Source organism: Suncus etruscus, chromosome 14 (assembly GCF_024139225.1).
Source record: "Suncus etruscus isolate mSunEtr1 chromosome 14, mSunEtr1.pri.cur, whole genome shotgun sequence".
Classification (NCBI taxonomy): domain Eukaryota; kingdom Metazoa; phylum Chordata; class Mammalia; order Eulipotyphla; family Soricidae; genus Suncus; species Suncus etruscus.
Window position 1 is genome coordinate 3,907,527 of NC_064861.1, and position 26,080 is coordinate 3,933,606.

Genomic DNA, 26,080 nt, shown 5'->3' on the forward strand with positions numbered 1-26,080 from the left:
TTGTATTTTTGTATTCCTCGGGTATATCCTTAGGAGTGGTATAGCTGGATCATATGGGAGCTCAATTTCCAGTTTTTGGAGGAATCTCCATATCGCTTTCCATAAAGGTTGGAGTAGATGGCATTCCCACCAGCAGTGGATGAAAGTTCCTTTCTCTCCACATCTCTGCCAACACTGCTTGTTCTCATTCTTTGTGATGTGCACCAATCTCTGTGGCGTGAGATGGTAACCTCATAGTTGTTTTGACTTGCATCTCCCTGACGATTAGTGACGTGAAGCATCTTTTCATTGCCTTTTGGCCATTTGCATTTCTTCTTTTACAAAGTGTCTGTTCATTTCTTCTCCCCATTTTTTGATGGGGTTAGATGGGGTCACATTAGTATCATACAAACTCAGATATCTTGGATTCAACCTGACTAAAGATGTGAAGGATCTATACAAAGAAAACTATAAAACACTGCTCCAAGAAATAAGAGAGGACACGCGGAAATGGAAACACATACCCTGCTCATGGATTGGCAGGATCAACATCATTAAAATGGCAATACTTCCAAAAGCATTGTACAGATTTAACGCAATTCCTCTGAAGATGCCCATGACATTCTTCACAGAAGTGGATCAAACACTTCTGAAATTCATTTGGAACAATAAATACCCTCGAATAGCTAAAGCACTCCTTGGGAAAAGGAATATGGGAGGCATTACTTTCCCCATTTTTAAGCTGTATTACAAAGCAATAGTTATCAAAACAGTATGGTATTGGAATAAAGACAGACCCTCAGATCAGTGGAATAGGCTTGAGTACTTAGAGAATGTTCCCCAGACATACAACTACCTGGTTTTTTTTTTTTTTTTTTTGGTGGTTTTTGGGTCACACCCGGCAGTGCTCAGGGATTATTCCTGGCTCCAGGCTCAGAAATTGCTCCTGGCAGGCACGGGGGACCATATGGGATGCCGGGATTCGAACCGATAACCTCCTGCATGAAAGGCAAACGCCTTACCTCCATGCTATCTCTCTGGCCCCGACTACCTGGTTTTTGATAAAGGAGCAAGAAATCCTAAATGGAGCAAGGAAAGCCTCTTCAACAAGTGGTGTTGGCACAACTGGTTAGCCACTTGCAAAAAAGCGAACTCAGACCCCCAGCTAACACCATGTACGAAGGTAAAATCCAAATGGATTAAAGACCTTGATATCAGATCTGAAACCATAAGGTGTATAGAACAACACGTAGGTAAAACACTCCATGACATTGAGACTAAAGGCATCTTTAAGGAGAAACAGCACTCTTCAAACAAGTGGAAGCAGAGATAAACAGATGGGACTATATTAAGCTGAGAAGCTTCTGCACCTTGAAGGAGATAGTGCCCAGAAAACAAAAGCCACCCACGGAGGGGGAGAAATTATTCACCCAATACCCATCAGATAAGGGGCTAATATCCAAAATATACAGGGCACTGACAGTACTTTACAAGAAAAAAAACATATTCTCTTCAGTCTTACATGGATTTTTTTTCTGTGTTTGTGTTGCTCCAGAGCCAAGCTCTGCAATCCTTCAGATTTGGGGCATGAGGCTTCCACTACAGCACCCTGCAGAAATACTAGACTGGCCAGTACTGGTAGGCAAATGGTAGGGAAGGAGCCCTGGTCCTATATTGGTGGAATGTCATCTGCTCTAGCCACTATAGAGAACAGTGGGAGACATCTCCAAATTTAGAAGTAGAAACTTTCACAGTGACTGGGCAATTCCACTTCCTGAGACCTACCCGAGAGCACAAAGATATGCAGTCAAAAGACATGCACATCTTGGTACCTTGGAGCATGGCACATGCCTCTGTCTCTTGGAGCACTTGTGTTCTCCTCAGTCCCTTGGAGCACCATGCACAGCTCTGTCCCCTGGAACACTATGCATGCCTCTGTTCCTGGAGCACTAGGGATTACCCTGCATGCCTCTGTCCCCTGGAGCATCGGTCCCAACACTAACCCTCTCAGCTGCCTAGGAGTGGTGAAAGACGTCATGGCATATCCAGACATGAATCCTACTTTTTGTTTTTGTTTTTGTTTTTTTGTTTTTTTGTTTTTGGGTCACACCCGGCGGTGCTCAGGGGTTACTCCTGGCTGTCTGCTCAGAAATAGCTCCTGGCAGGCACGGGGGACCATATGGGACGCTGGGATTCGAACCAACCACCTTTGGTCCTGGATCGGCTGCTTGCAAGGCAAACGCCGCTGTGCTATCTCTCCGGGCCCCATGAATCCTACTTTGTCCTAGCAGAGAGGAGGTCCTGCCTGTCACTGCCACCTGCATGGAACTGGAAGGGATCAGAGTGACTGAAAATGCCACATGATTTTTCTCATGTAGAGCAGAAAGAGACTTCAGAAGGGAGTCAGCAGTGGCCAGTGATCATAGCCTTGAGGATTAGTACCATAGATCTGAGTCTGTGGGGACATTGGAGGGATAGTGTGGAGGGACCCTAACAGTGAGGGAACACTGAGGACACAATTATAAGCACAGTGCCTACATCAATAAGGCTGAAGAATTTTTGTTTGTTTCTGGCCACCACACCTGACAGTTCTTGTGCCTTACTTCTCACTCTGCTCAGGGATTACTCCTGGTGGGGCTTAGGGGATCATTTGGGGACCGGGGATTGAACCTGGGTCAGCCATATGCAAGACAGATACTTTACCTACACCCTGTACTATTGCTTTAGCCCAAGGCTGAAGAAAATATTTTTTGTTTGTGTTTGGGTTACATCTGGCAGTGCTCAAGTTACTTTTGGCTCTATGCTCAGAAATTACTCCCTGCAGGCTCAGAGGATCATATGGGGTGCTGGGGATCAAACCTGGGCCAGTCATGTATACAGCAAATGTCCTAACCACTGTGCTATTGCTCCAGCCCCAAGAAATTTATTTTAAAAGGCCAAATTTCAGTACAAAATTATTACATGAAATGCTAAAGGGAGTTCAGAAAATTTAGTTGTCGTGCTGTTTAATATTAAATATTGAAGAGGTTTTTAGAAATTTAAGTTTTATATTTGTTCTCTGGTAATAATGACAGTCTATATAAATTATAATACTTACAGATTATAAATGTTCTTTTATTTCTCCTTTATAGCTAAGTGATTATTTTTATTGAGGTTACATAATGGTGAGCTACATTGTCTGGATTTTCTGTCAGTATAAAAGGGATTTATAAAATATTTTTAGTAAAAAGAGTATTAGAATTATTAGAGCTAAGAAAAATATATGCCCTTAGAGAATGTTAACAAATGTTTTTGAAAGAGCAAGAGCAGAGAAAATGCTTTAAAAAATTAAATTATATGAATATTTTGGGATTTGCAGAAATGGAGCTCAAACGTTCCAAGCTGGAATCTTGAGTTCACGCTTGAACACACCTGGTCCCCAAGCGATCACCCCAGAGCAGCTCCTGATTGTTACCAGGAATGCCTTTCCCAAAAATATAGATTTAGAGAGCTTTCCATGGTGTTGCATTTGTGTTTTAATTGCCTTAAAATATCTATAATGAATGGATTGCCATGCAGATTGACGCTTTGGATGAAGAAAAATGTAATCATTTTAATTTCTTGCTTATGAATGAATGAAATGATTTGTCTCCATCGTGAATAATGTAGAGCAGTGGTTCTCAGCCAGGGGCTCTGTGAATCCCTGTGGCACCCCAGTATATCCCAGAAGAATTCCAGTATGAGGTTAAGGGGCAGATGGGGGACAATTGGGGGAGGTGTCTGTGGTCTGACAGACAGAGAGACGCTGGCTTACAAGATCCTTAACTGTGCTGAAAGGTTTTCAGGCTACTTTTCATCCAGGATTACTTCACCTCTTATTGCTGATAATTTCATCTATTATTTTGTGAGGAAGTGAAATATCAAGTTCGGCTTCTTTTGTGATTTTTTTTTTAACTTTAGGACAGGTGATTTAGGAAAGGGGGGTACATATCAGTGCTTTGTGTGAGTTTCCCTCTTATATGCTTTCACTTTTCCTTTAATCTCCTTAAAGATGAATACCGAGTCGAACAATGTACCCTTCTCAGTGCCAAGTGAAAATAGGTCAGGCAGGGATTAAAAAAGACTGGCACTGCACAGGAGGGGAGCAGTGCAAGTTTCCCCCCTGGAAGCTGCCTTGTCAAGGGGGAGTCATCCTCCTTCCCCGCCCACCAGAAAGTGACTTCTCTTTCTTCGTATATGTTCTGCACATTGCCTTTGTCAGAAACCTTCCTCCTATGGCTGTTGGAAATGTTTGAGTGGCAGAGTGTCTGGTTTTGAGTCTGATCGATGAAGATACTTGGGTTGACTTTGCATGACTTTCACTGCCTTCCATTCTTCGAGTGTCCTCCTTTTACTCACCCATCGCCAGAGTCACTGCTGATCAGCAGAGTTCCCACATGGTCCACAGGTTCTTAATCTTCACACTGACTGAAGTGTTTGATTCAGTAGGTACATTGGTGCTTTGGGGCCCAGAGGCCCAGAGAAGGGAAGTGTTGAGGTGGGTCAAAACCAGAATGGTCTTGTGGACGATCTCTTCAAATGAGATCAACAGGAACCAGTTAATTTTCCCCTTTTATAAACTAGCCATATAACTCTGGGGACATTGTATTCAACTCTTATAATTGGTGAAAAGTGGGAGTTAAAAATGAACCCCTTTTTCGTAGTTTCATGGAGGTTTGTTTGTTTTACCACATCTGATAGTACTCAGGGCATACTCCTAGCTCTGTGCTTAGGGTTCATTTCTGGCAATGCTTAGTGGATAGTATGCAGTGTAAGGGATTGCATCTAGACTGGCTGCGTGCAAGGCATGGCTTTAACCCCTGCACTGTCTCTCCAACCTGTGAAGATGGTTTTTTTGTTTTTGTTTTCTTTTTTTTGGGGGGGGGAGGTTGGGTCACACCTGGCAGTGCTCAGGGGTTACTCCTGGCTCTGTGCTCAGAAATTGCTCCTGGTAGACTCAGGGGACCATATGGGATGCCTAGATTTGATCTACCATTCCTCCTGGTATGGCTGCATGCAAGGCAAACACCCTACTGTTGTGTTCTCTCTCTGGCCCCTGTGGAGATGGTTTTGATGTGGAAATAATATCTAAAAATCACTGCCATGATTTAAGCAATAGTCTCTGTTCTTCATACAATTAGATTTGACTAGGATGCCATGGCACAAAGTGCATGCTTTTGCATGAGGGGATCCCCAGATTTAATCCCTGGCACTGTATGGTCCTCCAAGCATTCTGGGTGTGCTTCCTTTCCTCCCAAAAGTTGAGTGCTTCAGGATACTGCAGTATAATCTTGAGCTACTCTTTTTTGTTGTTTTGTTTTGGGGGGGGGCATATCTGGCAGGGCTCAGGAGCTCCTGGATTCAGGAGTTCTCAAGTAGAAATCACTCCTGGCAGACCTGGGGGACCATATGGTGTACCCAGAATTGAACATGTGTAATGTAAGCCGCTTTTCCACTACTATCACTCTGTCCCAGACCTATTCTTTTGTCAGTTGGTGAAATCTCTGATGGTGTAATACTTGTTCTTAATCTGTAAATTCCTTACCTGAGTGGATCACTAGCTTCCGTGAGCAGCTTTGTGTAAATAAATATATGCACTTCAATCAGATTCATGCTGCAGTGTTTGTCTTAACTATCATAATCAAGGAGTTTGAAATATGCAAAGAACACAGATTTCACAAAAAGGGATAGAACTTCCAACACTTAGAGTTCTTGAAATATCTTCATCTTATCTGCTTATTGTGATCTGCATTATTATCTTCACCTTACTTGCTCCTAATTTATTGGATATCTAGGATATCTTTCTTTGCCTCTAAAATAAAATCAGATACTGAATTCTAAGGTTTCTTCCACCTTTAATCACAGTGTCTGTTCAAGTACATGGGTGCTATTGATACTTACACACGGTTTAAGAATATAAATAGATACTTACCTGGCAGGGGAGATACCATGATCACGAAGGTGGTTTCCCCAGGGCGAGGCTTATCCATTGCACTCCGGATGTGCTGACCCTGTGATTTCTCCAAATGTGGGAACCTCGACTGCATAATTTGTGGTAGTGGGGGACTGCGTTTGCGCTCTCCCCTGAAAAAAAGAAGAAAAAAGAATATAAATAGAATATAACCAACCAGAATAGAACCAAACCATGTCACATTACCTCTGAGTTCATGGTGGGGAACAGGACGGGCGGAAGAGCTTTCCACTGCATTCAGTGTCCCAGACTAAGTCCCTCTCTGTGCACCTCATTCACCCACTCCTTCCCTCAGTCGTTTCTCTCTCTCTCTCTCTCTCTCTCTCTCTCTCTCTCTCTCTCTCTCTCTCTCTCTCTCTCTCTACTCCTCTCCTCTCTCTCTCTTCTCTCTTCTCTCTTCTCCTCTCTCTCTCTCTCTCTCTCTCTCTCTCTCTCTCTCTCTCCCTCCCCCCCCTCTACTGGACTAGTTAACACAAGTGCTAAAGCTTTTTTCATTTTAAAAAAAAAACCACTTGGGGCTTTTATTAGCATAGTGGTAAGGCATTTGCCATGCAGCCAACCTGGGACTGATCTGGGTTCAATCTCTGGCATCACAGATAGTCCGCCAAGCCTGCCAGGAGCAATTTCTGAGGGCAGAGCCAGGAGGAACCCCTGAGCAGTGCTGGGTGTGCCCCCCCCCCCCCAAATAAAACCCTTGTAGGCCTAGCGATAGCACAGTAGGTAGAGCGTTTGCCTTGCACTTAACCCACTCAGATTTGCTCTTAAGCATCTAATATGATCCCCTGAACCTGCCAGAAGTAATTCCTGAGTGCTGCCAGGTGTGGTCCCAAAATAAACAAAAAAAAAATAAACAAACAAAAGCCAAAAAAAACCCTCTTGTTCTACTTAGTCTTATGTCCATCTCCCCTTTCAAACAATTGCCTTAAAATCTATACTTTCATTTTCTTTTTTTCTTTTTTTTTTTCTTTTTTTTTTTTTTTTGGTTTTTGGGCCACACCCGGCGGTGCTCAGGGGTTACTCCTGGCTGTCTGCTCAGAAATAGCTCCTGGCAGGCACGGGGGACCTTATGGGACACCGGGATTCAAACCAACCACCTTTGGTCCTGGATCCGCTGCTTGCAAGGCAAACGCCGCTGTGCTATCTCTCCGGGCCCTTTCATCCGTCTTTTTTTTTTTTCTTTCTTTCTTTCTTTTTTTACAGGGGACCATATGGGATGCCGGGATTTGAACCAATGACCTCTGCATGAAAGGCAAATGCCTACCCTTCATGCTATCTCTCCAGCCCCTGTGCTTTTGCTTTCTTTCTTTTTTTTTTTGTTTTTGTTTTTGTTTTTGCTTTTGGGCCACACCCAGCATTGCTCAGGGGTTACTCCTGGCTGTCTGCTCAGAAATAGCTCCTGGCAGGCACGGGGGACCATATGGGACACTGGGATTCGAACCAACCACCTTTGGTCCTGGATCGGCTGCTTGCAAGGCAAATGCCGCTGTGCTATCTCTCCGGGCCCTGCTTTTGCTTTCTAAGCCTCACTTCTTCTCCCAATCTCCTAACAATCACAAACCCAGTGCTTTTTTTACAGGAAGCACCCATCATTTTAATAAATTCTTAATAAACTCACCACTTTTTACTGGTTTGTCTTCATCTCCTGCATCTCTTCAGCATGCCCATTTCCCCTGAAACACTTGAAAATTTCTTGGAGTGTTTGACATTTGAAGGACATTGAAATTTCTCTCCAATATCTTCCTTAGAATAAGGGTATCCTTGTATATATGCATTATTCAGTGATTTCACAAGGCAGTTCTGTGTAAATAAAATAGCTTTAGCCCATCTGCTGACCTTACTGAATAATGCCCACAGGTTCTCTTATTAACCTGTATCCAGTCAAACGTTGTTGGTGTTAGCCAGGTTTTCATTTGGTCTAGTCTCTGCTCTTGGGGCTGGGCTTTGTTTTATCAATAAAGACCACTTGGAAAGCCCAGAGAGTAAGCTGCCATCTTGGCTTGACATTTCACATGGTGGTGAAATGGCTGGCTTGTGGGTGAACAGCTTTCAGTGTGGGCTCCTGGCCTGTTATTTTTTCCCAATTATGTATGGATTATTTCCTGTGTCAGCATACCAGACTCGAATCTCTTGTCCTACCTGGACTGGGGCGTAGGAATCTTTTTTCCTCACTGGGGTTTGTGGAACACTCAACCTATGATTTCACAGCTGACACCTGAATATTAACTTATTTTCAAACTATATTATCTGCAGGAAAGTTCTAATGTCAATGCTCAGAGAAGTCTCAGGTGAAAAATTGTGATATGTATAGGATCTGGAGAAGACTGATTGTTTTGAAAGGAATTGTGTACAATTTAAACATTGATGCTTTGGGTTCGAATATGGAGTTCGTATCTCTGTCAGAGAAGAGGAGAGCAAAAGTTTTGTAACTTTTCTCATTTTTTTGGTTTTGTTTTGTCTAAGCAAAGAGGTGGAAAATGTAAGGTATCCCTTCCCCCAATGCCCTTACCTAACATTAGAACTTTTCTACAGATATACTTATAGTTTGAAAGTCTTAGCATTATTACACCAAATATTGTTAATAAGTCTAGAACATCCTAGTTCCTTTCTATAAACTTCTCTAAACAAAGTCACAGGAACATATAATAATATATAATATAATAATATGCAGATAATAAAGTTTTAAAATAAGTTGCTACCCAAGATACACAATAAAACAGATGGGCCACACCATTTGACACTCAGGGGTTACTCCTGCACTCAGAAATCTCTCCTGGCTTGGGGGATATCAGGGGATCAAACCATGGTCCATCCTAGGTCAGCGTGTGCAAGGCAAACACCCTACCACTTGCGTCACCACTCCAGCCCCAAAGTCATGTGTTTAAGAAACAAATCACATGAGTAAGGTTAGGCATTTGATTTGGTTTGGTTTAGTTTTTGGTTTGGTTTTGGTTTTGTTTCTTTGGGCCATGACCACTTACTCCTGAGTCTGCGCTCAGTGATCACTCTTCATGGGACTCTGGGGCCATATGTGGTGCCGAGAGATTGAACTGGGATTTGCCACATGTAAGAAAGTGACCTTCCTGCTGTGCTATTTCACTGGCCCCAAATTCAGCACAGTGTTATCTGTCCAAATGTCTGGGCAGGTGCTGAGTCGAAACCCACTCATTAGTGCTCAGTTCCCTCTCCCCCTTATGAAAACCTGAACTGTTACTTATTTTATTTTTTATAATGTATTTAAGCACCATGATTACATTACCATGTGTGTAGTTGGGTTTCAGTTATAAAAATAAAAAAAAACACCCTCCCTTTACCAGTGCAACCTTCCTACCACCAATGCACCTTATCTCCCTCCTCTCCAATCTCCTACATATCTTTAAGACAGGCATTCTATTTCTCTGACTGCACTCACCACTCTTTGTGGTAAGCTTCATATTGTGGGCCTGTCCTTCCAGCCCTCATCTCTATTGTCTCTGGGTATTATTACCACACTGTCTTAAAAGACATAAATGTTTCTTAAATCCCACAGATGAGTGAGACTATTCTGTGTCTATCTCTCTGCCTCTGACTTATTTCATTCAGCATAAAGTATAGGAAAATTTCATGACTTCATTTTGCCTAATAACTGCATAGTATTCCACTGTGTAGATGTACCATACTTTGTTTCTTTTGCTACTCATTTGTTGTCAGTCATTTGGGTTGTTTCCAGATTCTGGCTATTGTAAATAGTGCTGCAATGAATACAGGTGTGAGGAAGGTATTTTTGTATTGTGTTTTTGTGTTCATAGAATATTTCCTTATGAGTGGTATAACTGGATCATATGGGAGCTCAATTCCCAGTATTTTAAGGAACTTCCATATTTGTGTGTGTGTGTGTGTGTGTGTGTGTTCTGTGCCAATCTTTTTGGCATGAGATGGTATCTCATTCTTTTGATTTTCATCTCCTTGCTATGGAACATTTTTTTCAAGTGCCTTTTGGCCATTTCTTTGAGGAAGTCTCTATTCATTTCTTGTCCCCATTTTTTGATGGTGTTAGATTTTTTTCTTGTTAAGCTCTGTCAGTACCTTGTATTTCTTAGATGTCAGCCCATTATATAATGGGTATTGGGTGAATAGTTTTTAGAGACATACAATCAATCTTTGATAAAGAGGCAAGAAACACAAAATACAGCAAGGAAAATCTCTTCAATAAGTGGTATTGGGGCAACTGGTCAGCCACATGCAAAAAAGTGGACTTGGACCTCCATCTAACCCTATGCACAAAGGTCAAATCCAAATGGGTTAAAGACCTTGATATCAGACCCAGAACCATAAGGTATATAGAAGAACATACGTAGGTAAAACACTCCATGACACTGAGACCAAGGGCATCTTCAAGGAGGAAATATCACTGTCCAAACAAGTGGAAGTAGAAATAAATAAATGGAACTACATTAAACTGAGAAGCTTTTCCACTTCAAAGGAAATAGTGATTAGGATACAAAGGCTACCCACAGAATGAGCGAAACTTCGTCTCTAAAAATTTTTTTTAATTTTTTGTTTTGTTTTGTTTTGGGATCACACCCGGCAGTGCTCAGGGGTCACTCCTGGTTCTACACTCAGAAATCACTTTTGGCAGGCTCAGGGTACCATATGGGACTCTGGGATTTGAACCACCGTCCTTCTGCATGCAAGGCAAACATCTTACCTCCATGCTATCTCTCTGGCCCCATGATTAAAAACATTTTAATTTTTATTTATTGCTCTTTTTTTTTTTTGGTTTTTTTGGGCCACACCCGGTGATGCTCAGGGGTTATTCCTGGCTATGCACTCAGAAATCGCTCCTGGGTTGGAGGACCATATGGGACGCCAGGGGATTGAACCGCAGTCCATCCTAGGCTAGCGCAGGCAAGGCAGGTACCTTACCTCTAGTGCCACCGTGCTGGCCCCTTATTGCTTTCTTAATTCATCACAAAAGATTGTAGAAACTTTAACATCCATACCTAAAGCACTCATCATATATGATTCTTTTATAATGTCAACAAATACAGGCATTGCATTGATACCTGACATGTTTAATGTAGTATCTGTAAAATTGGTATATTACTTCAAAATTTATTTTAAAATTGAAAAAAAGTTTAATTAAATTTAAAGTATTAAATGTCTAATATTCTTTGTGATTAATTGGAACCAAGTTCATATATTTTCAGGGAAAATCATCTATCTCAAGGAAATAAGTAACTTCAGCTAATGCTTTTGGGGTAGTTATAATTAATTGTGCATAGGTACCATTTTGTAATAAGGAATTTTTTCACTAGTTAACAGTAATGAATTTCATAAAAGATATTGGATAGTAACAGTTTCAAGAATTTTTTTCTTACTGTTTTTAAAAATTTATTACCAAAGTAATCCATGACTACCGCCAGGAATAAGGAAAGGTGGTCACAGACTTTCTAGGGTTCTGAAGCTAAGAAACGGGTTTCAAACAAAGAACATATATATTGAGACTCAACATGATCAATTCCTTTTTTTTTTCCTTTGGTTTTTGTGTCACACCCGGCAGCACTCAGGGGTTACTTCTGGCTCTCTGCTCAGAAATCGCTCCTGGCAGGCTCGGGGGACCATATGGGATGTCGGAATTCGAACCACCATTCTCCTACATGCAAGGCAAACACCTTACCTCCATGCTATCTCTCCGGCCCCATGATCAATTCCTTGAAGGACCTGCTGTCCTGAGAGACTGGAGCACACAACAGGAGGTGAAGGCCTTTCAAGGCATTGTTTCTTGCCAAAAGTAAGTTGATTTTACTGAGACAGATGGAAGCCATGAAAGATATTTTGAGCAAAGGACGCATTTGAAAAAGACCTTTGCACTGCAAGCAGAAAAGCATGCTGAGTGGTAGATGAGTTCTTCCTCTTAGATTTACTCTCCACCTGCTGCCTATTAAGAATGGATATAGGGAGCCAGAGAGATAGCATGGAGGTTAGGCGTTTGTCTTGCATGCAGAAGGACTGTAGTTTGAATCCCGGCATTTCATATTGTCCCCCAAGCCTGCCAGGAGCAATTTCTGAGTGTAGAGCCAGGAGTAACCTCTGAGCGCTGCCAGGTGTGACCCAAAACAACAAAAAAAGAGTGGATATAGACTTAGCTGTGCTCTGATGACCACTTCACTTCAGCAGGAAATTGTCTGCATAATGTCTGTATACATTTTGAGCAGTGCTTCTCAAATAGTGGGGCACATCCCCCAGGGTGGGCTCGAGGCTCAGTAAAGAGGGTCGTGTTTGACCTGGCAAATACTGTCATAACAAGCTAAGCCCCGTGTCTCTGTCTCTGTCTGTCTCTGGAGCTGAGAGTTGCTGTGTCCTGCTTCAAAACCCGCTTCAAAAAGCTATGCATTGCAAAACATAGGTCATCGTAGCTAGCCATTAATCCAAACATCACCTCTGATTAAAAAATCAGCTCAAGGTCCCGGAGAGATAGCACAGCGGTGTTTGCCTTGCAAGCAGCCGATCCAGGACCAAAGGTGGTTGGTTCGAATCCCGGTGTCCCATATGGTCCCCTGTGACTGCCAGGAGCTATTTCTGAGCAGACAGCCAGGAGTAACCTCTGAGCACTGCCGGGTGTGACCCAAAAACAAAACAAACAAACAAAAAAAATCAGCTCAAATTATTTTATATATATATTTTTGCAGGTAAAGTTTTTTTAAATAAAGATACTATTTACAGTCGCGTGGGGGGGCGCTAAAATTTTTTCTCCTCCCTAGGGGGGCATGACGGAAAATAATTGAGAAGGACTGATTTAGAAGAATACTATTGAAGTGTTAAAATTTACAGAAGCAACTGTATTTACCTGGGAAGATTTATAAGATGATGTTTTATAAAAATAAGACGATGTTTTTTTGTTTGTTTGTTTGTTTTGTTTGGGGGGGGTTTGGGCCACACCCGGCATTGCTCAGTGGTCCTGGCTGTCTGCTCAGAAATAGCTCCTGGCAGGCACGGGGACCATATGGGACACTGGGATTCGAACCAACCACCTTTGGTCTTGGATCGGCTGCTTGCAAGGCATATGCCGCTGTGCTATCTCTCCGGGCCCGTAAGACGATGTTTTATGCATTAACTAGGATATTATGAATTTAGGTAGATGGCTGGTGGACATATGTACAAAACTCGCTTTGAGAATATGTTGTGTATTTTTCCATCATACAGATTTTTTAATCTATGTTTTCTATTTTCATGTTTCTAATTTAATTTTTTTAAATTTCTCAATGTTTTTCTTTAGTAATATAAGAAGGAAGGGAGATAAAAGAATAAAATGTCATGGTATTTCTTTCTTTTCTATTTAAAAAACTATGTATAAATAAATAGATTCTTTAATTGAATTATGTTATTTATTTCCTATGAAAACAGATGAGGGGAACCTTGCTATCTGTAGGTTTTGATCAAGCCGAAGATTACCTGGATTTTTTTCTTTTATTTATATCACCAAAATCTGCTCTCTTATATTTTCATGATCTTTTTTTTTTGGGGGGGGGTCACACCTGGCAGCGTCAGGGATTATTCCTGGCTCTACGCTCAGAAATCACTCCTGGAAGGTTCGGGGGACCCTATGGGATGCCAGGATTCGAACCACCGTCCTTCTGCATGCAAGGCAAATACTTTACCTCCATGCTATCTCTCTGGCCCCGTATTTTCATAATCTTACTGTTAAAAATGTACACTTGAAATATGCAAAAAGAAATAACTGTTTATTCTTCTGAAGGCATTGTTGTAGACCTCACTTGTAGGGGTTTTTTTGGGGGGTGGGGGGCAGGCCCACACCCGGTGATGCTCAGAGGTTACTCCTGGCTATGTGCTCAAAAATCACTCCTGGCTTGGGGGACCATATGGGATGCTGGGGGATCAAACCGAGATCTTTCCTAGGCTAGCGCCTGCAAGGCTAACACCTTACCGCTGTGACCCTCACTTGTAGTTTTTGAAAGGGAAGTTAAGTTGCTTTCATGCTATGGGACCTATTCTGTACTTGGAAATGCCCTGTCTCTAATCTCTAATTGCATTCTTTTTTTTTTTTTTAAAGTCTGACTCATGGGGGAAGGAAGTTTCAAAGCAGAAATGGGAAAGTCCAATTTCCTCCTAAATAACAATAACCGCTGATATATTTCAGACATATTTCACATATTTCAAATATAACACATATGATATATTTCACATTAGATAACGGACATCCTAGGAATGTTGTTGTGGTTTTTTTTTCTTACTTACCATAATCTCTTCAAAGAGATCTCAATGTTTCTGAGAGCGACAACAGAAGATACAGTTCATTTTTATTCACTCATTTAACACTTGCTTCCTCTCTCTGAGCTTCCTGTTTTCTCCCCTTGGGAGATTCTTTCTTCCATGTTCTGTGGAGTAGGGTAGGAGGGAAGGTAGTGCAAGACACAGAGATCCCAGACCCAGTGAAATGTGTGTTGGGGCATGTCCTTCCTCCTGCATGTGATCCCCCTCGTGTCCTTGTGTCTCCTTGGCCCCTCAAACACTCCTTTCATCTCGCATCTTCCTCAGGTAAGATGTCCAGCGACCGTGCCTTGAGGAAGCAACAACAGTTGAACAACCTAGTCTACGTAGTGAGCAGCCAGGCCAAGTCAGGGGACCGGATTGTGGATTTCTGCAGTGGTGGGGTACGGTATCTCCTTTTATTCTGTTCACATGCCCCAGTGGGTCCTGCCAGTCAGGTCATGTTTCTCCTCAGCAAAATTCTGGTTTCAGGGCCAGTCAGCACCTCTGGGACCCAGGATAATATGCCTCTTTCTGTCTCCTCAGGGCCATGTCGGGATCGTCCTTGCTCACTTGCTGCCCATGTGTCAGGTATGTCTGGGATGCCCCTTTGGGCCTTCCCTGTACTTGGAGCTAATAAGCATCCCTAGGCCTGATATGTGGCAACAGGTTTTGTAAAATCATCATCCTAAAGGGTAAGAAAAAAGTCCTGCTGTATAATTCTCAATTTTATGAAAGGGCTATGTTTTCAGATAACATAAAAAATACCTATTCTGTTGTTAAGTAAAATGATTATGATCAAATAATCATGATTATGATCAAAATAGTTTGGTGCTCAACGTCATTATAATACATACATGTTATATGTTGAGTATCAAACTGTTCATATGTATATATATTTGGTTTTGGGGCCACACATGGCGGCGCTCAGGGGTTACTCCTGACTCTGTGCTCAGATATCGCTCCTGGCAGGCTTGGGGGACCATATGGGATCTGGGAATTGGTCCCGGATCAGCCACGTGCAAGGTAAACACCCTACCACTGTGCTATCACTTTGGCCCAATATAATACATATTTTTATGGTGCCAGGGATTGAACTTGGATCTTACACAAGCAAGCAAGACAAATATTTACTAGCATATGCCAACCCAGATTTTCAGCATGATTTTATACTAGAAAATCTAGATTCTTAGACTTGCTGAGTCCTTTGGGTATCCTATTTGTATCTACAGTGTCAAAATTCTAGCAATAATGACAGAAATTGGGGAGAAAAGTACTCCAACCACACTGACCACATCTCATGCTTCTTCCTTTGTACCCACTGGCATCTTCATATGGATGCTTGTTAAGAATTTGGACATGCAAATGCAATTTTAGTTACAGCTTTTTTGATGCATTGTATCCTCTGAAAAACACTGGAGCTGAACTGAAAACCTCAATGATGCATTTTATCCTAATTGGTTTCCCTCTTGTAAATAATGTTAAATAGCACAGTTTAGGGACTACTTAACATGGTTTTAAGTAAATGCATTGTAATTCATATAAATGTGTCACTACTTGTTAGAATATTATGCTATTTTTGCCATATTTAGTCAATTCCTTCTTTGAAATAAAAATGGAAATAGTGCGAATTTTTTTTTGCTCATGATCTCTCTGGATGCTGCCAAATTCATTTTCTGTTTGTTTTTCTTTGGGTGCCAAATTCTTTTTTGGGGGGGAGGGAGGGTGGTTTGAGTCACACCCTGCATCACTCAGGGCTCCTGGCTCTATGCTGAGAAATTGTTCCTGGCTGGCACGAAGGACCATAGGGGTTGCTGGTAATAGAACTGGGGTCCGTCTGGACTTGGACACATGCAAGGCAAAAGCTCTACCGCTGTGCTATCACTCCAGCCCCAGGGTGTCAAATTCTTGATTCTACCTCTAGAAGAGAATTAGGAAGAATATATAGGTCAGAGCATGACATGTGACAGATGGTAAGGGACAGCTTGTACCTTGCAATGCCTGGGCCACTCCATTGTGCCTGGAGCCTCCCAGGCTGCCCCTGGAAATGTCTGGGGAATCATGGGGCCAGGGATCAACCAGGGTTGGCTGCACAGAATCATACCACCCCCCCCTTCCGTACCGTCATTCCAGCCCCAATTTCTATTCATTCAATCTAGTACTCAGATTTTAGTAAATGTTACCTTTTCATATTATCTTCGCTAGTCATCAAATCTGATTGCTCTGATAGACAGTACATTATAAATTCATTATTAAACACCTGTTTGTTACCCTTATCAATCTACTATATCACATGTCCATGCTATATGCCATAAGCATGAAGAGTTTCAGACCTTAATTCATTTTGTCCTTTATTACTGTTGTCTTTTCTGGCACCAGAATATAATAGCAAATGTAATAGTTCTTCCTTTTGGGGGGTGGGGGTTCACACCCGGCAGTGCTCAAGGGTTACTCCTGGCCCTGCACTCAGAAATCATGCCTGGCAGGCTCAGGGGACCATATGCAACGCTGGGGACCAAACCTGGGTTCGTCCCAGGTTGCCACGTGCAAGGCAAATGCCCTGCAGCTGTTCTCTCCAGCCACTGTTCTACATTTTTTAAAGCTGTGAATACAGTAGTAATACTTGGCCAGAATGTCTGAATTATGTTACTGAATCTTCTTTTGTTTCTTGGATGAAATCTAGATCATATTAATAGAAAACAAGGAATTATCATTAATCCGTGCTAAGAAAAGGAGTGATGAGCTCAGTTTAAGCAACATTTGGTTTATTCAAGCAAATATGGAGTATTTTACAGGGATGTTTAATTTTGGGGTAAGTAATCAAGCAATTTTAAGTTATTTAGCACAAATGAAATAGATCTCTATACCATTGCTAAACAGATACATAAGCCTTTTATTTTATATATAAACCTTTTATATCTATAAAGTATGCTAATGAGCATTTTTTCACATAGCAACATACTGCATTGATAGAGATAACATTTATTCCTCTACAAAACAAGAACCTTATTTTCTTCACAGTTGAGGGCAATGTTTGCCATATAATAATTGGTTGATAGTCCTTAAATTGGAATTTATGAGCTCAATTTTTTTCTTTTGGTGGGGGGAGGGTTTGGGTGACACCCAGCAGTGCTCAGGGGTTACTCCTGGCTCTACACTCAGAATCGCTCCTGGCAGGCTCAGGGGACCATATGGGATACTGGGATTCAAACCACTATCCTTCTGCATGCAAGGCATGCAAGGCAAACGCCCTACCTCCACACTATCTCTCTGGCCCTATGAGCTCATTTTTATACGAGATGTTTTTTTTTTTTGTGTGTGTGTGTGGTTTTTGGGTCACGCTCGGCAGTGCTCAGGGGTTTTTCCTGGCTCCGTGCTCAGAAATCACTCCTGGCAGGCACGGGACGCCGGGATTCGAACCGATGACCTTCTGCATGAAAGGTAAATGCCTTACCTCCATGCTCTCTCTCCAGCCCCTATACAAGATGTTTTGCTCTCTGTTTAAATTTGAGTTTCCTCAAGATTTGAGTGCCTGCTATATCTCTTAGTTGTTTTAAATAATTTTAATACTTTTATAGAAAAATATTTACTTTTAAGAAAGGCATAATGCAATGAAGAAACCACCAGTTTGTTTTTTTTTACTACTGAGAGAAGCACATCTAGAAAATCTTTGCTTCACCCTGAAGGCACCTTGTCCCCTAAAATTCAGAGCTTTGTCTCTGGGAAGGACTGTTGTCTTCATTACATCTTCTTCAGGATGAGGTCACGGTTCTAGCCTTTGCGGGCTTGATTCTTCCCCATTGAGGTCCTTAGATCTGCTTTTACTGAGCCCAGTTTTGCTCTATTTTATTTAACAGTTTTCACAGTCGTTTATATTTTAATATAGCATTCAAATATTTAAGAAATATGGATATATTAGAAAGCATTTATAGTTTTTTCCATGAATTATTGAAACACTATTCATGGCTCCAATTCATAATGTCATTCCTTCTTAAAGAAAACCACTGAAAGGGGCCGGGAAGGTGGCGCTAGAGATAAGGTGTCTGCCTTACAAGCGCTAGCCAAGGAACGGACCGCGGTTCAATCCCCCGGCGTCCCATATGGTCCCCCCAAGCCAGGGCGATTTCTGAGCACATTGCCAGGAGTAACCCCTGAGCGTCAAATGGGTGTGGCCCAAAAACCAAAAAAAAAAAAAGAGAAAAAAAAGAAAACCACTGAAGAGAGATAGCATGAAGGTAAGGCATTTGCCTTGCATGCAGAAGGACAGAGGTTTGAATCCTGGCATCCCATATGGTTCCCTGAGTCTGCCAGGAGCGACTTCTGAGCGTAGAGCCAGGAGTAACCCCTGAGTGCTGCTGGGTGTGACCCAAAAACCAAAAAAAAAGAAAAAGAAAACCACTGAAATTTAAATAACTAATGGTAAGTGTAGGTAAACCCCAGATAGTTAATGCAGTTCTTCATCCAGTTTTTAGGATCATTATTCTGTAAAAGCACTTTGTAGATATGATTTGATATTTTTGTTTTATTTGGGGGGGGTGTTTGGGCCACACCCATTGATGCTTAGGGGTTACTCCTGGCTATGTGCTCAGAAATTGCTCCTGGCTCAGGGGACCATATTGAACACCAGGAGTCAAACCCAGGTCCCACCTGGGCAGCCGCATTCAAGGCAAATGCCCTGCCTCTGTTTTAATGTTTTTTTGGGCACACCTGGTGGTGCTCAGGGATTACTCCTGGCTCTGCGTTCAGGAATTACTACTACTGGTAGTAGTTGGAGGACCATACGGAATGCTTGGGATCAAACCCAGATCGGCAAATGCCTTACACACTGTAATTGCTCTTGCACTAAGATTTGATTTTTATGTTACACACATTTTATCATATTTCTTCAGCATTTGCAAAAGTTTTAAAGTACATTTTTATCTAATATTTGAAATGGCGTTACAATATGTCAAAATTACAAATACTGTCAGCATATAGTAGAGGAAACTGAGGCCCAGAGAAGTTAAATTTAAAGTGGCTCAGAATCACACTGCTAACAAGCATTCTAGATTAGAAATTCTGAGTTCATACAGAGGTATAGGGAGGACAATCTGGTGATGGGAATCCCCCCTGATTTTATGTAAATATGTACCTAAAATGTTATTGACAACAATATGTAAGCCACTATGATCAAAATAAAAATTATATTAAAAAAAAAAAAGAAAGAAATTCTGAGTTCAAAGGCTACAGTGCAAAAACTAAACCTTCCTCAGTGGAAGCCCAAGTTTGGGCACACGCGCTTGTTCATTGTCCACATTTGGCATCAAATCAGATTTCCCTTTGAGTGAACCTTGTGCTTTACTTATAATATTTTATGTATTCCATATCAGTTGGAATGTGTTTGGTTTTCTTCATAAATATGAAGAGTCAATCTTGTGCTTTTTGGTTTAACCAAGTTTAAACTGTTAAGCCATGATTGAAAAATCCAGTAAGTTGAGACCTCAGGAAGGGTCAGGAAAAGCGGTTCCCTCCTAACCCAGAGAGACTGACATCTCTTTGCCCTCCAGGTGGCTTTGCACGCATGTGGAGTGGCCACGGACATGGTGATTGAGCACTGCATCAGTGTCCGCGCCACCTTCGTCACGTGTCCTTGCTGCTACGGCTTTATCCAGAGAACTTCCAAGTTCAATTTCCCAAAAAGGTGAGCTTTCCATGTTCTATCTGCGGCGCCAGCCTGCGGATAAAAACAAATGCATGGGCCTTGCAGTGAGATGTCAGTGTTGATGTCACTTACTCTTTCTGCAAAAGCAGATTCTCTTCATGGTTACCAGGGATAGGGGGTGCTACAGCCCCCACACTGTGCCTAAGGTTTTTCTCGCTGGAACTTGCTCACTGGGCTGCTAGAAATTTTCTGTTTTTGTTATTTTTTTCCACTGACCTCTGGGCTGCTAGAAATTTTCTATCAGACTTACTATTATGTTTATCTGAGTCTTGCCAATAGATACCAAACTACCCTGTTAAAAGAATTGGTCTGTGGTGTAGGCAGGGCTGCAGATCACAGGGCTCTTAGCCTTTCAAGTTGGTTCACCTCGAGCGCTTTACTTTAGCCCTTTTGGTCTATGGTCTACCCTAAAAGTAGAGTTCTGATAGTAGGGTTTGTATACTCAAGTTCACATACTCACTGTTTGTAACAGCTGGGCACAGAGTGGCTCAGACTGTCAGAGGTTTTGACATTTCAGTTTGACCCCAGTGTTACTGAGAACCATGGTTCTCATCATGGGAGAGATTAACTGTGCTGGCACTGAAGGTCTATCCAGCTGTGCACCCCACAGGACGGTTGCATCATTACATCATCACTTTTAAGAAATCTTGAAACTTTTTCACTTGAATTTAGACCTAAAGACTTTTGCTCAGAATTTACTCTTGGCAGGTTTGGGGAACCATATGGGATGCTATCCATCAACCCTGGGTGGGCTACATGCAAGGCAAACACGCTCCCTACTGTTCTATCATTCAGCCCCTGCAAATTTAAACCTAAAGACATTTATCTAACTAATTTAAATTAACAAGTACAAGTAATAACCTTTTTTCTTTATTGTTTTGGAATAACCAAATTGTTTTGAGCAATAACCAAGAATTGAACTAGTTGGGAGAAACCAAAGGAATCGTTTTTTGGGGAATAGGAGTGGGAGACCCCCATTGGGCAAAGCTCAGGGACATTCCCAGCTTGGCCACCTGAGGGTGCTGGGGACCACGGACTGCTGAGAATCCAATCTGGGATTCCTATAGGCAAAGCAGGAGCTCAGTCCTTTGAGCAGCCTCCCCAGATTCAAAAGAAGATTTAGAAGGCAAAAAGAAAAAAAAAGAAAAAGAAAAAGGGCATAACTTGAGACTTATTTAATGTTTGAAGTTTTATTTCCTATGTATAAAATATATTCTTTTTTAAAACCCTTCAAGAAGTGTGAGCCTAGGTGCTGGAGAGATAGTTCAGGAATTAGGGTACTTGCCTTATATGTGCAACTCACCCCAGTTCAATCCCTACAGTGTCTACACCGAGCATTAGTAAATAAAAAATGTGAGTCTAGGGACTGCGGATGTAGGTGGTGGAGTGGTAGAGCACTTGTCCTGCTTGTTTGAGACCTGGATTCAACCTCCAGCACTACAAAAGGAAAAAAAAAAAACCAGGATCCTAGCATAGATAGAGTCGAGCTGTGGCCCTTGCAACTAGGAGTTGCCCTTACCTCAGAGTCACAGAAATGATCCTGACTCCCCAGTTTTAAGCTTGCCTGCCCTGCCCTGCCCTGCCATAGGGGACACTAGTTTCAGAGGATGGAGCCTCTTATCCAGTGGTCCTCAAACTATGGCCCACAGGCCACATATTGTATTTGTATCTGTTTTGTTTCTTCATTGCAAAATAAGATATATGCAGTGTGCATAAGAATTTGTTCATAAGTTTTGTTTTTACTATAGTCAGACCCTCCAATGGTCTGAGGGACAGTGAACTGGCCCCCTGTTTAAAAAGTTTGAGGACCCCTGCTCTTATCTGTGTTTCCCCATGGATACACAGGGTCCCCTTCTTCCTAGAATCTCTGAGCAGCTGAAACTCTGTCCAGAGGTGGTTGTGAAGGCTGTGGGCATCATAGTGCCTAATAACAGGGAACCCCATGTTCTTTTATTTTTTTTTCTTTTTGGGTCACACCTGGTGACGCTCAGGAGTTACTCTTGGCAATGCGCTCAGAAATCGCATATGGGGGACCATATGAGACGTTGGGGGATCGAACCGCAATTCATCCTAGATTAGCACATGCAAAGCAAATGCCTTACCACTTGTGCCACCGCTCTGGCCCCGGAACCACATGTTCTAAACTCCTGCCTCTGCAGGCACCTGGGCAGAGGAGATATAAATGGTTGTGCCATTCTGGTTGTGCAGAAAAATAATTTTCCACCTTCTCATGCCATCTGACTCATACAGTGTTTGAAATAATTTATGTAGCCAATCTTCAAGAGAAGTCCAGATTCCTAGTACATTTTATCTTCTTCTAAAGACATGTAAAGGGATGTAGGTTTTAGTTTAAGACAGATCATCTACTAAAGATCAAATGCAAATGTTTTATTATGATTTAATTCCTCTAATAATATTTTACTCTCATATTTGGCATCTTAAACAATAATTTATCTTCTTTCTTTTTCAGTGAACAATTCAAGGAAGTCTTGTCGTACAAGGTAATATTTAAAAGATCTAGAGGTCTTTTATTGTACTTATACTCTGTTCTTCATAGTTTTCAGTGGCAGATTGTTAAGTTGTTTGGTAGTGCTGGAGAGCAAACCCAGGGCCCCACACTACCAAGGCATGTGTTGAACCACCGAGCAACATCCATGGCCCCTTGTTTTTGAGTGGATTATATCATCTATGGTTATATTCCAATCACTCATAAACATCTAATATGAATTTTTTTTTGAAAATCAGGATTAATCTTAAGAGGCCCCAGCAGATGGGGCATTTATCTTTTTTTGGGGGGGGGGGGAGGGGGGCATTTGTCTTGCCTGCAGCCAACCCAGGTTTGATCCCTGGCATCTCTTAGCACAGATGTGAGCACTGTCAGGCTTGGTCTCAAAACAAAAACATTTAAAAATGTATATACTTTAAAATGATAAATCTTCTTGGAGTTGTTGGATTTTGCCTGGCTACCCATCCTGCTGTTAGGACTATCTGCTGGGTCCTGGGACTTAGGGTGCAGGAGTCCTGAGGAAGAGACAGTGACTCCTCTTGTTTCGGTCAAGGCTCTCTCTCGGTGGCTTTCCACCGCAGGGAACGGGATGGTTGCTGCCTCTACCCGGGTGCGTGCCGGGAGCCGGGCCTGTCTTGAGGACTTGTCCCCGCGCTTCCGCCGCCTGAGCCGCCCGCCTGGGCCCTGTGCGCCGGCTCTTGCGTTGTACCCGGGGGCACACACCGTCCCGGCCGCGGTCGCCTCCTCCGCTTTAAAGACGCGCGAGGGCAGCGGTTCGCTGCTGCAGGCGACCCGGTGACTGAGGCTCCCCGACGGGATGAGCGACCGGCTTCACGCCGCCCTCCCCCCCGCTTCTCCGTCTTCGTGCGGGCTCCGTGTCCCCGCCGCTGCGTGTCAGGCGCTCTCGCTCCTGGGGGGGAGCGTTCTCCTGTCCGGTGCCCAGTGGTCTGGCCCTGAGTGGCGAGGCGGGTTCGAGGCTGAAACGGGCTCCTCACCTCTCCCACCGCGGGATGTGGGTTGTTTGTCCTCTGCCCGCCTCCCCTCGGGGAGCGTTCCTCCCCCTTAAGGGAGGGTTCGCGTCTTTCTTCCAGAGTGTCAGGTTTGTTTTATGGACTCCCTAAGCCTGAAAGGGGCAGGTGACACCTAACACAGGTTTGTCTCAGGACTGAAGAGTGGAGACTGAGCTTTGGAAACCCATCGGGTATGCTAAAACTTAACCTGTAAGCCATGCTCACTCTTGCTCCTGAGGGAGATGCTACGTCTCCTTTGGTGTTGACATATGCCATCTGGAAGAGAGAAAGTTGTTTTTCCCCCCTGATATTTTAACTTCAAGACAAAACAAAACAAAACAAACCCAGAAGGAATGTATGTCTTACTTTGTAAGGCTCCACTTGCTGTAATCCAACTCCAGGAGAGAGGGTCTGACACAGGGTTGCTGCGAGAATTAATAAGCCAAGACAGTCATATGGGAGAGGGAAGAGGCATGGAGATCAGAGAGTTCCAGTCTCGTGGTCTGAGAGCCTGCCAAACAGACCTCTCCTGTGATCTTTATTGATCAGCTCAATTCACAACCAGGAGGGGGAGGGTTGTGTGATAGACAAAAGCACCTACCTCAAGCTAATCAAGTCTAGTTAGGCCTGTTACATGTCAAAAGGGTAGAGTGTAAGGAAGGAGGAAGCAAGGGAGAGTCTTTGTTTTGGGTAAAGCAGGGTATGATCTCTCAGCCATAATCCCACAACTCCCCCTTTTCTGTTGGCTAACTACATAAAATTGAGATGGGCTAGATAAGTCCTGCTCTTTTATTCTCTTAAAGAGGCAGGAACTCCAGATCAGAGTGGTAATAGAGGCTGTTATTTTGCATAGGGGCAGTAAAAGCTGGGACAAAAACTTTTAACCTAAATTAAATTTAGAGCAGGGTGGCCAGGAAGCATTTGGTACATCTTTCAACTGCAGGCTTCTGGCCAGTTTTTAATTTGCCTTATCCCAGAGAGTCCTCCTAAGTCTTGGGGAAAGCAAGGCTTCTTTCCCTCATTCTTTTCATCAGTAGCTGTCATTTGTTGGGTTACTGATCCTACCCTAATCAGTAATTGTACTCCACTCGAGGGTGTGATCTGGTGGAAGTATATTGGATTATCCCTTACTTGGTATTCTTCTCCCACCCTAGGGGTGAGGAAGGCTGGGGCTCATTCTTCAGTCTTCTTCCACTGAGCTGCACTCCATCTTAGGAGCAGAAAGCTTTTGTGGTTTGAATTCCTTGCTTGAGCACTGGATTTCCTGAATCCATTCTTGTACCTCTTTACTGTGTGAATTATTTTCTGCAGATCACTACAAGTGGAACTGTTCCCCCTGACCTTATCAGACAGGGGAATAGGAACCGTCTTTCCTGTCTGGGAGCTCGGTGAGAATCAAACCTTAACCAATCTCCTAGAGGACGTGACATTTCAGTCATTGTAAGACATCAGACTTGTGCTCTTGGGCTCACTCAAGTTTGATGTTGTTGCCACGGTGGCACTAAGCCTGCTCGTGGTTCCATCTTTCCGGGATGGCACAAAGCCTGCCCCTGTTCCATCCAAGGCCCTCAGTGGGACCCATATTTTGAGATATGTACCCAGTCTCAGCAACTGAAGTTTTAGTCAAGCCAATATGACACATGTTCAGGGTTTAGGACCCACTTGCAGCATTCGAGTTTTTGAATTCTTAGGTGTAATAGATGGGAAATCCTTTTTTTTTTTTTTTTTAAGTAAGATAACCATTTTACTGGATCTATGCAAAAAAAAAAAAAAAGGACAAAAGATTGCCACAAAGTAATATTGGGGCACCAGGAGACTATGGCTATTCCTCAGTTGGTGCCATTCTCCACTATCCCTGATACATAGGTATAATAACATTGTTCCCCCAAGAAATATGCACAAAGAAATACACATATCCCTCTATTGTGATCAAGTTCAAGGTAGGTCGATACTGGAGGACTGCTTTTGATTATGAGGTAACCTGTCAGTTGAAAGCAGTCAGGGAGGCAATGGAAGTGTCAGTGATTTTCTGTAGCTGCTAGGCAGAGTCACTGGCCAAGATCAGTCCCTGAGCCAGGGCCCAATCAAAAAGCAATCAATGTGGTCAGTCTGGCAGCAAGTGGCAGTCCACAGTGATGCATGAGGGGAAATGGGAGCATACCAGATTTAGATGGCAGTCCTCTTGTTCTGGTGATGCAAGGCTAAAAGGGTAAGAAGGGTGTCCAGGTCACAAGGGGTGTTGAGCTCTAGGAGTGATGGGATATGTTTAGTAGGAAATTCTAGTGGGTAAGTTTCTCTTGGGTTCTGAGTCCAAGTTAGAACTAGGTTATAGGATTGTTTAGCTTGTTATTTTTACCTTAATATGCACCAGTAGTATCATGTTCCTTTTTGCATAGGCACATTAAAATGGGGAAATCTTATGTATAGAAAGAAGTTCTTATCTATTATGGATAGGAACTCATAACTTTTAAATTGCACTGGGGCCATTTATTCTGAATCATAGTGACTTAACTTAGGCTTCAGTGGGTCACATTGGTCATTCACCCCTGAATTTTGGATGCCATCTTTGGAAATGGCATAGTTTTCTGCACCAGCACCAGGAATTGGACTTCTATTGGGAAGGCCCTAATGCTGCTCTGGCACCAACT

At 42.7% G+C, this 26,080-nt stretch overlaps 1 protein-coding gene and 1 non-coding gene across 2 annotated transcripts in view; both read left to right on the top strand.

Moving 5' to 3' along the window:
* GSTCD (glutathione S-transferase C-terminal domain containing) overlaps positions 1-26,080 on the top strand; it is a 75,401-nt gene that overhangs the window by 43,168 nt on the left and 6,153 nt on the right. The window contains exons 5-9 of the mRNA XM_049786906.1: positions 14,504-14,619; positions 14,762-14,806; positions 16,899-17,027; positions 19,762-19,895; positions 22,387-22,417. Coding sequence (XP_049642863.1) covers positions 14,504-14,619; positions 14,762-14,806; positions 16,899-17,027; positions 19,762-19,895; positions 22,387-22,417 — 455 coding nt within the window. The remainder of the gene's footprint in view (positions 1-14,503; positions 14,620-14,761; positions 14,807-16,898; positions 17,028-19,761; positions 19,896-22,386; positions 22,418-26,080) is intronic.
* LOC126029360 (U1 spliceosomal RNA) lies at positions 5,922-6,084 on the top strand. The gene has a single exon (XR_007502971.1). It is a non-coding gene; the product is annotated as a U1 spliceosomal RNA (small nuclear RNA).